At 46.8% G+C, this 12257-nt stretch overlaps 1 protein-coding gene across 2 annotated transcripts in view; it reads left to right on the top strand.

The window, feature by feature from the left end:
• Positions 1-918: 918 nt before the first annotated feature.
• The window catches only part of LPAR3 (lysophosphatidic acid receptor 3), a 54957-nt gene continuing 43618 nt past the window's right edge, over positions 919-12257 (top strand). For both annotated transcript variants that reach the window (XM_029061946.2, XM_029061947.2), the window contains exons 1-2: positions 919-1067; positions 7966-8722. In XM_029061946.2, the coding sequence (XP_028917779.1) occupies positions 1005-1067; positions 7966-8722 (820 nt within the window). In that variant the 5' untranslated portion in view covers positions 919-1004. The remainder of the gene's footprint in view (positions 1068-7965; positions 8723-12257) is intronic.

Consider the following 12257-nt stretch of genomic DNA (forward strand, 5'->3'; position numbering starts at 1 on the left):
GTAAGCGCTCAATAAATACGATTGAGTGAATGAATGAATGAAGAAGGAAGGGAAGCAGCATGGTCTAGTAGATAGAGCATGGGCCTGGGAATCAGAAGAACCTGGGTTTTAATCCCAGCTCTGCCACTTGTCTGCTGAGTGACCTTGGGCAAATCACTTCACTTCTCTGAGCCTCATTTACCTCATCCGTAAAATGGGAATTGAGACTGTGACCCCCCATGAGGGACACGGACTCATGGCTCGTATCTACCCTAGGACTCAGTATGGTGCCTGGCACTTAGTAAGCATTTAACAGATGCCATTAAAAAAAAAAAAAGGAGAGCCAAGGCATTTTGAATTATGAACACAGATTTTGGTATTCTTTCTGTTTTAGTTCTTTAGATAGGGCGGGACATTAAGACATCCAAACCGAGGATGGTGTTAAGTGATCCTCAGATTTAAGGGATTTCCTCTAAATGTTAGCAGTTAACACTTTGTTCTCTTTGACTGATTCTTGCTGAGGAGTGGGAGATGGGATTATAGAGTCAATCCTGGCTATAAAAGGGGTTTAGGGCCCTCTGTGGAGTCAGATTTAGGATTTTGGAAGAGGGAGGGCAGTTGAAGAGGTATAACAGTTCTGTGTTTTAGCCTCTTCTTGGGCTTTTTCCCGCTTTTGCTGTGTGGATTCGAGACCTATGCCAATTAGTGGTCACTTGGTCACTGAAGAGGCAGAAGTGCAGCTTGGTGACATCCTGGATATCTGAGCAGCCTTAGCGAGCCCTAGCACTGCTCTCCCCAAAGGGGCTGGGGATTCGCCAGGAAAGAGGTCCCTAAAAACATTGCCTAAACTCAGCCCACCAGTGGATGACAACTGGCAAGCTGTATATCCCCACTGTGAGAACAACCAAGAAAAAGTCTTAAGCTGAAAAAATAACCATCGTATCACTGACACCAGGACACCGGGGAACGAAATCGGCCTCGGCCGATAGGAAGAGTAACCCTGATAGCACAACTGGTGGCTGGGGATGGAGGCGACATCGCAACATTTCAGTGAGACCAGACTCCTGGATGGAGGACAACTCACAGAGGTAAGTGCACTTTCGGAGAGGTCTTCTCTCTTCAGATAGACCTATACCCGGGGTTGAATTGGCAATAGGGCAATGACTCATATCGGACCTTCCGAATCAGCTCAGAGGCAAAGTAGCCGTTGGATGACGCGGTGGCCCTGAAACAGAAGGGCTTTTTGTCACCATCATAAGCGCTCCTGTGGTCCTCTTTCCCCTCCAATGATGAACTGCCAGGAAGATAAAGAAGGTTTCTCCAGAACTTTAGAGTCAGATAGATGAACTGTAATGGGGAATTTCCATGCCAGTCGGAAGTGACACCCGCACATGGAAGTGAGTCATTGGGCCATGTGAGATTGGCAGATTCGACAACAGGTATCAGCTTTGCTGAGGCAAAGAGCACCTTGTGATTACCAAACCTACCAAACAAAGAGAGCAGCTGGATGCAGACACATTCTAAACAGTGGCATCTTACTGATTCCGTCATAGCCCAGCTACCTCAAAGATGTACAGATCACAAATGCCACGAATGGAGGCTGAGAAGCAAAGTGGCCTAATGGCAAGAGCATGGGCCTGGGAATCAGAGGACCCGGGTTCTAAAAGACGCTCCGCCACTTGTCAGCTGGGTGACTTTGGGCAAATCACTTCATTTCTCTCTGCCTCTGTTACCTCATCTGTAAAATGGGGATTAAGAATCCCATGTGGGACACGGACTGTGTGGAACCTGATTAGCTTGTATCTATCCCAGTGCTTAGAACAGTGCCTGGCACATAGTAAACGCTTAACAGATACCATAAAAAGTGGGATAGGACTGCCTTCTCATGCACTCCAACTGTGCCTGAACCTTTGCAAGAAGCAACATGGAGGAGTGGTAGACCACAGTCCTGGCAGGCAGAAGGATCTGGGTTCTAATCCCCACTCTACCATTTGTCTGCTGTGTGATCTTGGGCAAGTCACTTGACTTCTCTGTGCCTCAGTTCCCTCATCTGTAAAATTGGGGTTGAGATTGTGAGCCCCGTGTGGGACAGGGACTGCATCCAACCTGATTTGCTCAAATCCACCCCAGCGCTTAGTACAGTGCCTGGCACACAGTAAGTGCTTAATGAATACCACAATTATTATCACTATTATGGAACTTGTGTAAAAGGTACTGAGATGCTTCAGTCAATTGTATTTATTAAGTGCTTGCTTTACTGTACTAAGTGCTTGGGAGAGTACAATATAACTATAAAACAGACACATTACCTGCCCATAACAAGCTTACAGTCTAGCACCATAAGACTCCCATGAAACTAAGAACTAAGACCCACTGCTAAAGTCATTATATGATTCTGCACAAGCCACCATCCTACCTGTGAAGAGGGTTTCAGTCTCATCAATCAATTGATCAGTAGTAGGTATTCATTTATTAAGCATTATGTTATGCAGATTACTATATTAAGTGCTTGGGAGAGTCCAGTACAATAATAATAGTAACTGTGGTATTTGTTAAGCAATTACTATGTGCCAGACACTGTACTAAGTGCTGGGGTAGGTACCAACAAATTGGGTTGGACATAGTCCCTGCCCCACATGAGGCTCACAGTCTTAATCCCCATTTTACTGAGGTAGTTACCCAGAGATGTGAAGTGACTTGTCCAAGGCCACACAGCAGACAAGTTGCCGAGCTGGGATTAGAATCGGGGTTCTCCTGATTCCCAGACCCAAGCTCTATCCACTAGGCTACACTACTTCCTGTAGCAGACCAGTTCCCTGCCCATAACAAACTTCTAGAGTCTCATCACAGACAAGGAGAACATCCTGAAGAGATGGTAAGAATCTCTCAACGTTCTCTTCACCAGGCTTTGTACTTTTGAAGAAAAGGCCTCTGCAGCATGTTATAAACTTTCCAATATGTCAGCACTGAGAGCCAGGAAAAGCAGAAAAACACGTGGACCTAATGTCAAACCTGTTAAGATCTAAAAGACTGGAGGAAATGCCTTGCTTAAGCATGTCAATAAATTCTCCTCCAGCATATGGACCACTGAGGATATGCCACAGGATCTCAAAGACACCATCAGTTGATCCATCAAGGGTGTTCTTTGTGGCTCATTGTGTACAAAGCACTGTACTAAACGCTTGGGAAAGTACAATACAACAGTCAGTAGACATGTTCCTTGCTTGACATCATCATTATCGTCAAGAAGAAAGATGAAAGATGAAATTAGGACAATCCTTGAGGTATCGCATTACTCTCTTTGGCCAACAAGATCCAGGCACTTACAGATGGACAAGAAGTCTAAAGAAAACAGAAGTGATTTGTCATCCGGCACCAGGGAAGTCATATACACGACCCAAAATTTATAGGGGTAGCACAGAGCTAAACCCTGTCCCAGAATCCTATTATTTAGGCAGCACACTGACCAACAATGCCACGGTAAATAAATACTAAATAGAATGACAAAGGCCAGCATATTCTTTGGGAGACTGTCAGAGAGTGGGCTCAGCAGGGTATTAGATTCCAGTCCATACTAAAGGTCGACAGAGCTACTCGTTCAGTCTACTCTCCACCTGTGAAACCCCATCAACACCATTCATTCAGTTGTATTCACTGAGCGCTTACCGTGTGCAGTGCACTATACTAAGCACTTGGGAAAGTACCACAGTTGTCCTCCTGGAAGATTTCCATCAATGTCATTTGTGAGCTGTATTCAGTGTTAAAATGGCGAGATAGGATCACAAACCATGAAGTTCTAGACCAAAATCAGCTCCTGGGATTGAAGATTTGGTCACCGCAATGCAACTTTGCTAGATGGGACACACGATGGGTCAGTCAACCAGTGGTATTTATTGAACACTTACTGTGTAAAGAGCACTGGACTAAATGCTTGGGAAAGTACAATACAGCAGAGTTAGTAGACACAGTCCCTGCCCTCAACGATAAATAAATTATGGTTATGCACATAAATGCTTGGGGAGTGGGATGACTATAAAATGTTTAAAGTGTAGAGAGCTAGGTATATAGGTGATGTGTAAGGGAGAGAGAGTAGGGGAAAAGAAGTCTTAATTTGGGAAGGCCTCTTGGAGGAGATGTGATCTTTAATAATAATAATAATAATAATAATAATAATAATGGTATTTGTTAAGTGCTTACTATGTGCTGAGCACTGTTAATAATGTTGGTATTTGTTAAGCGCTTACTATGTGCAGAGCACTGTTCTAAGCGCTGGGGTAAACACAGGGGAATCAGGTTGTCCCACGTGGGGCTCACAGTCTTAATCCCCATTTTACAGATGAGGCAACTGAGGCACAGAGAAGTTAAGTGACTTGCCCACTGTTCTAAACACTAGAGTAGTTACGAGCTAATCAGGTTGAACACAGTCCCTGTCCCACATGGGGCTCACAGCTTTAATAAGGCTTTGAAGGTGGGGAGATGGGTGGTCAGTAGAATACGGAAGGGGAGGATGTGGGAAAGGGGTCGACAGTACCATACTTGAGATCAAGGCACAGTAAGATAGCTGCATCTAGAGTGATTTGTGAGGGTGGTTGGCCTGTAGTAGGAAACTTGTCGTGGGTAGCGTGGCTTAGTGGATAGAGTACGGTCTTGGGATTCAGAAGGACCTAGGTGGCCTTGGGATTCAGAAGGACCTGGGTTTTAACCCAGGCTCTGCCACATGTGTGATGTGTGGCCCTGGGTAAGTCGACTTCTCTGGGCCTCAGTTATCTCATCTGTAAAATTAGGGATTAAGAGCACGAACCTCATGAGGGACAGGAACTGTGCCCAGCCTGAATAACTTATATCTACCCCAGCTCTTAACAAGTACCATTAAAAAAAAGGAATGTATCTACCAACTCTATAATACTGTAGTGTTCCAAGCACTTAGCATTGTGATTTGCACATAGTAAGCACTCAATAAATATTGATCGGTTGAAATCAACAAGGTAAAATAGGAGGGAGGGAGTTGATTGAGCGCTATAAAGCCGATGGTAAGGAGTTTCTGTTTGATGCGGAGTTGAATGAGTCACTATTGGAGGTTCTTGAGGAATGGGGAGATGTGAACTGAACTATTTTTTAGAAAAATGATCGAGGCAGCAGAGTTTTATATGGACTGGAGTGGGGAGAGGCAGGAGGCAGGGAGGTCAGTGAGGAGGCTGATACAGTAATCAAGGTGAGTTATGATAAGTGTTTGGATCAGCGTAGTAGCGGTTTGGATGGACAGGAAAGGGCAGATTTTAGTGTTGATGTGAAGGTAGAACTGACAGGCTTGGTGACAGATTGAATATATGGATTAAAGGAGAGAGATGAGGCGAAGATGATGTCAAGTTGGTTAGGGGCTTGGGAGATAAGGAGAGTGGAATCCTCTAGTGTTGGGAAAGGCACGGGGAGGACAGGGTTTGAATTGGAAGGTGATGGAGGTGTTTTGGACGTGTTTAGTTTGAAGTGTCACCGGGACATCCAGGTTGAGATAAACGTCTTAACTGCTTTCCCAAAGTATTTCTAGTGTGACCAGGACTGCTTGTTGTGGGCAGGGAACTCTGTTTATTGCTATATTGTACTCTCCCAAGCACTTAGTACAGCACTCTGCACACAGTAAGTACTCAATAAATACGATTTACTGACTGAGTCAACCCTCTCCCCCTCCCCGAATGCTCCTAGTGGATGGATTTGGCGGGAGCCGCCCCCTTCCTCCCATCCTCCTACGTGATGCATGACATCAATCTAATGTCCTTGGAGCCATGTCCCCTGTTGAATTGATCAGTGACCAATTAAGAGCCTTTCCATCCCCACAATGGCTCCCCTGTGCCACTCTTCCCTCTCTCCCAGGAGGGATTAATGGCGTGTGTGTGTGCCCCCAGGGTTGCTCCCATTAGCAATTATTAATGAGCTCTTAGCCTTATTGCAGCTGGTGGCAGCATGGCCTATTGGAAAGAGAACTGGTCTGGAAGTCCAGGGACCTGGGTCTAATACTGGGTCAACCACTTACCTGGTGTGTGACTTGGGCCTGAGTTTCCTCATCTGTAAAAATGGAGTTTCTTTTTTTTTTCATGGCATTTGTTAAGTCATGAAATACGCCGATGTAACGATTACCATAAAAATCTAAATTGTCAATTCTATGGTGTTTCTGGTGACAGTGTGTGGATCTGAAAGCTGGACAGTGAAAAAACAGGATCGAAAGAACATCGATTCTTTTGAAATATGGTGTTGAAGAAGGCTTTTGTGAATACCATGGCTGCCCGAAAAACAAACAAATGGATTTTAGAGCAAATTAAACCAAAGTGGTTTTTGGATTGCCAAATGACTCGGCTTAGATTAACATGTTTTGGACAAATAATCAGGAGGTCTAATTCTCTGAAGAAGACACTAATGCTAGGAAAAGTCCAGGGAAAACATGGAAGGGGCAGACCAGCAGCTAGATAGATAATGGAAGAACCGTTAGAAAGGTTGCGGATTACGGCAGAGGACAGGACGTTCTGGAGAAAGCGTATCTATATAGTCTCTGTGAATCGGAAATGACTCGATGGCACTTAATAATAAATAATAATTTAAGTGCTTACTCTGGGCCAGACACCAAACTAAGGCCTTTCATTCATTTATTCATTGAGTCATATTTATTGAGCGCATATTGTATGCAGAGCTCTTGGGAGAGTACAGTGCAACAATAAACAGTCGCATTCCCGGCCCACAATGGGCTTACAGTCTAGAAATCAAGGTGTGGAGTAGATATGAGCTAGTCAGGTTGGACACAGTTCCTGTCTTACAAGGGGCTCACGGTCTTAATCCCCATTTTACAGAGGAGGAAACTGAGGCCCAGAGAAGTGAAATGACTTGCAGTCACACAGCAGACAAGTGGTGGAGCTGGAGTTAGAACCCAGGTCCTTCTGCCTCTCAGGACTGCTCTATCCACTAGACCATAAAGCTGCTTGTACATGTTCTCCCTCCTACTCAGATTGTGAGCTAAATGAGACAGGGACTCACAACCCACCATGATTATCTTGTATCTACCCCAGCGTTTAGTACAGAACTTGGCACATCGTAGGAGAACAACAAATATCACTACTGCTATTGGAAGCAGCATGGCGTAGTGGATAGGGCCTGGGAAGGTCATGGGTTCTCATCCTGGCTGGCCACTTATTTATTGTGTGTTCTTGGGTGAGTAACTTCACTTCTCTGGACCTTGTTACCTCATCTGTAAAATGGGGATTGAGACTGTGAGCCCCACGTGGGACGGGAACTGTGTCCAACCTGATTTGCTGGTATCCACCCCAGTGCTTACTGCAGTGCCCAGGACATAGTAAATGTTTGACAAATGCCACAAATGTTACCATGAGAAGGGGAATGCTCTGTTCCTTGCAGCCAGGCCCATGGGGCGGGGGTTGTAACAGGAGGTCGCATCATGAGGTGTTTGTAGACCCCTTTCTGCCTGGGACCCTCGGTCTTCAGCCCCCTGACCCTGCATTAATCCAGTCTTATTTTTGCCTTGGTTCCTTCATCTGTAAAATGGGGATGAAGACTGGGAGCCCTATGTGGGACAGGAACTATGTCCAACTTAGTGCCTGGCACATAGTAAATGCCTAACAAATACCACAGTTATTATTATTACTGTCATTATATGACAATTTTAATGCAGCAGACGAGAGTATTTTTGTTTTAATGGTGGTCAGGGGTTGGGGGAGGATTGCCTGAAATTTCTCTTTCTCTAAGAGAGCTGATCTTCCTATTTTAAGAAGCCTCCTTTCCTGATTCCTGAGAACTTTCTCGTATTTACTAATTTAATCTGCCCTACACAAGAGGTGATTAGCAAAGTTACGGCTAATCCAGGGTGTGTCCGACTGTCCAAATGCCCCATCATCCGTGGGAGGTGATAGCGATGGCCGATTTGGTGGTAAGATGTTTGGATCGTATTCACGGGTTATTTCTTGTTTCCTTTGTGTCTTTTGCTAGGATGTCCCACCATCCTCCATGATGAACCAGTGTCACTATGATAAGCGCATGGACTTTTTTTATAACATGAGCAACACCGACACGGCAGATGAGTGGTCGGGGACGAAACTCGTGATCGTCCTGTGCTTTGGAACCTTTTTCTGCCTGTTCATTTTCATCTCCAATGCCCTGGTCATCGCCGCAGTGGTCAAGAACAGAAAATTTCACTTCCCCTTCTACTACCTGCTGGCTAACTTAGCCGCCGCCGACTTCTTCGCCGGAATCGCTTACGTGTTTCTCATGTTCAACACCGGTCCGGTCTCCAAGACCTTGACCGTCAATCGCTGGTTTCTGCGCCAGGGCCTCCTGGACACCAGCTTGACCGCCTCTCTGACCAACCTCTTGGTCATCGCGGTGGAACGCCACATGTCGATCGTGAGGATGAGGATCCACAGCAACCTCACCAAGAAGAGGGTGACCCTCCTGATCCTGCTCATCTGGGCCATCGCGATCTTCATGGGCGCCGTCCCGACGCTGGGCTGGAACTGCCTCTGCGACATCTCGGCCTGCTCCTCCCTGGCCCCCATTTACAGCAGAAGTTACCTCATATTCTGGACCGTCTCCAACCTGGTGGCGTTCTTTGTCATGGTGGTGGTGTACCTGAGGATCTACATGTACGTCAAGAGGAAGACCAACGTCTTGTCTCCTCACACGAGCGGATCCATCAGCCGCCGGAGGACGCCGATGAAGCTCATGAAGACGGTCATGACGGTCTTGGGTAAGGATCGGTGGGTGAGCAGGCGGGAGGGTGACCTACTGAGGAGGCCAGAATGTCGGGGCGGATGGAAGTAAAGATCCCCGGATATGCTCCTTATCCACTAGCCCTCCACAGTGGTGGTTTGAGGTGGGATTTAAATCTCGTCTCCTGATCAACTCAGATCATTCCATAAGGGATGGTCTCCACATGTGTTGCTAGTATACTAAGCGGCCTAGCCCGAGTGGATGGCGAAATGCGGCCAACTCGGGGATGGCTTACCACTCGGAGATCTCTAGGCTAAGTTTTTGAGGAGAGCGCTACAAGGTGTGATTGCTCTAGAGACGCTATCACGACTGATTTGGGTAGCTCCAGGATGGATTTCTCTGACTGGTGTTTTAGGTAGACCTCTTGCTACCCCTGCTCTTCATCCTCTCTGCTGCTGCTCACCTTTTGGCTATTTTACTACTCCTCAGTTCTTCTTCAAAATGTTATCTAGGGCAGAGAGGAGGAGAAACTCAAACTAGTTAATGCTTTCTGTTTTGAGAGGGGAGCGGTGGAAGCTAGTGGCTTGAAGGAGCATTTGCGATTACCTGTGCTACATTGAACAAATTGGACCGTGATTGAATTGTGGCGCTTTATTTCCCCAAATCTTCCATCTCTACAAACTTGGAGCTGTCTTCTTAGGGGAAGTAGGGAGGAGGAGAACAGGTGAAATCTGGATACAACATACCTAACAGAGGACTCCTTACAGTGAAATCTTTTCAATGTCCAGTCAAAGTGGCTACCTTTGAGTACAGTGTGCTTTCTGGCTTATTAAAATGAATCTTAAAGTGCATCATAATGAACGTTTATCCCGATCTCGTCAATATCCCCGTGATAATCAACTCTCCTGTCAGGGATGGTCCCCTTCCTTTTGGTCAGAACTCATCAGGAACCAGCTGTGTTCACAGAGCTGAGCCCTCGCTTTCTTTCCCTGCTGTCGTTTTTTTCCTGCTCTCGAAAACATCGAGCTGAGCAATGTGGGATTGTAGGGGAAGAATAATAATAATTGTGTTATTTGTTAAGTGCTTACTATGTGCCAGGTTCTGTACTAACTGCTGAGGTTGATAAAAGGTAAACGGGTTGGACATGGTCCCTGTCCCACTTGGGGCTCACAGTCTTAATCCCCATTTTATAGATAAGGTCATTGAGGTACAGAGAAGTTAAAGTGATTTGCCCAAGGTCACACAGCAGACAAGTGGCAGAGCTGGGATTAGAACCCAAGTCCCTTTGACTCCCAGGCCCCTGCGCTATCCCGTAGGCTATGGTGCTTCTTCAAGAAGAAGAAGGTTTCTAACTCTATCTGGATCTGTGTATCCCGAAGTCCTGTTTTTTCTACCTCAGGGGAGAGTACCAAGAGAGAAAAGTGAGACTGAAGTGAGGTCCAATACAAGTAAAACAGAAGGTTTAGGGCACCCTTGTGAAGCAGCATGGTGTAGTGGATAGAGCATGGGCCTGGGAGTCAGAAGGACCTGGGTTCTAATCTCGGATCTGCCACATGTCTGTTGTGTGACCTTGGGCAAGTCACTTCACTTCTGGGCCTCAGTTACCTCATCTGTAAAATGGGGATTAAAACTATGATAAGCGCATGGCCTTTTTTTATAACATGAGCAACACCGACACGGCAGATGAGTGGTCGGGGACAAAACTCGTGAGCGTTCTGTGCTTTGGAACCTTTTTCTGCCTGTTCATTTTCATCTCCAATGCCCTGGTCATCGCCGCAGTGGTCAAGAACAGAAAATTTCACTTCCCCTTCTACTACCTGCTGGCTAATTTAGCAAAAAATGGGGAAATTAAAAATGGGGATGGAGCCAGCATCACCACGGGAGGTAACTGGAGGCCCAGTCCGAGCCTGGTTCTGGGGAAGAGGAGGCCAAGGTGGCCCATCTGCCCTCCCGCTCACTCCCTCCTCCCCTTCTTCTTGCCACCACTGGTGCCAGGTGCTTGGGGTGGGAGCCAGAGAGGGTTTTCCCGAAGGAGAGATACCAACCCAGGTGGGAGAGGCCAGCCCGAGAGGCAGAGACGCAAGCCAGCCGCACGGCCCTTCTGTCACCGAACTGTGGCTTTGTGCCCCTGTCGGGTGGGTGGGGGAGAAGGGAGAATGGCTTCTTTGTGGGGGCTCTGGCCCCTGCTCCACACATCAGGGGGGAGTGACTGGAGCCTGGAGTGCCCGGCTTCCGGCCCAGTCCAGATGCTACTGCGTTACAGTGCACGTGCGCCTGGAGAAATGCATCATGTCGTGATGCCGGGGGCAATCTGGAGAGAAAACTGTTTTTTTTTTTTGTTGTTGTTTTTTAGTTTCAGTACCGGAGGTGATTCACATAACACAGATATTAACCATGGTTGGGCCACTTTGCCTGGCGCTTAAGTGCCACGGACCCTGGGTCTGGCCCTTGAGGGTAAAAGCCTAATTGCCCATCTAGCCTCAACCGGAGGCTTCCTTTTTTATCCCCTTTCTACCTCAGGCTCATTTTGCTGCTAGGGATCTGGAAGCGAAGGGCAGCAGGCTGAGATCTGAGAGTGTGTTTCCCCCGTTCCTGGTGGCTTGCCAGTGGTCATGCTGTGAGGAGGGAAACTGAAAGCCATTATTAAAGTGTTTTCCTCCAAAAGTGGGTGACCTTGGATAGATGAACTCATTGGCCAAGTGAAGAAGCTCTTCTCTCCACCCCTCCGCATCAAAGGAACTATTGCTTTGAATTTGTAAAGAAGTTTTGTTTTCCAAAAGAAGCAGCGTGGCTCAGTGGAAAGAGCCCGGGCTTGGGAGTCAGAAGTCATGGGTTCTAATCCTGGCTCTGCCACTTGTCAGCTGTGTGACTTGGGGCAAGTCACTTCACTTCTCTGTGTCTGAGTTACCTCATCTGTAACATGGGGATTAAGACTGTGAGCCCCATGTGGGCCTACCTGATTACCTTGTAACCCCCAGCGCTTAGAACAGTGCTTTGCACATAGTAAGCACTTAACAAATGCCATAATTATCATTATTTACTGACCACCATTGTGTGCAAAGCACTATACCTAGCAGTAGGGAAGAGAAGCAGTGTTGTCTAGTGGTTAGAGCACAAGCCTGGAAGTCAGAAGAAGCTGGGATCTAATCCCGGCTCCACTGCACATCTGCTGTGTGACCTTGTGCAAGTCACTTCACTAATCTGGGTCTCGGTTCCCTTAGCTGTAAGGGATTAAGCTGTAAGGGGATTAAGACTCTGAGCCCCATGTGGGACAGGGACTGTGTCCGACCTGATTACCTTATATCTGCCCCAGAACTTAATATAGTGCCTGGCACATAGTAAGCACTTGACAAATACCATAAAAAAGTACAGTGGGGGCTAATTAGATGTATTCCCCGACCTTCAGGAACTCAGAGTCTAAAAGGGGAGTAGAAAGATTGATGGTGGCCCACTTCCACAATCCTCATTCACTTTTAGCAGTAGTGATAATGAGATTCATCGGTTTACTATGGACCAAGTGCCTTGATAATTAGAAGGTGAGCAGATTAGATGTGGGGAGTGGAAGTGCTCAC

This window comes from Ornithorhynchus anatinus, chromosome 4, assembly GCF_004115215.2.
Source record: "Ornithorhynchus anatinus isolate Pmale09 chromosome 4, mOrnAna1.pri.v4, whole genome shotgun sequence".
NCBI lineage: Eukaryota > Metazoa > Chordata > Mammalia > Monotremata > Ornithorhynchidae > Ornithorhynchus > Ornithorhynchus anatinus.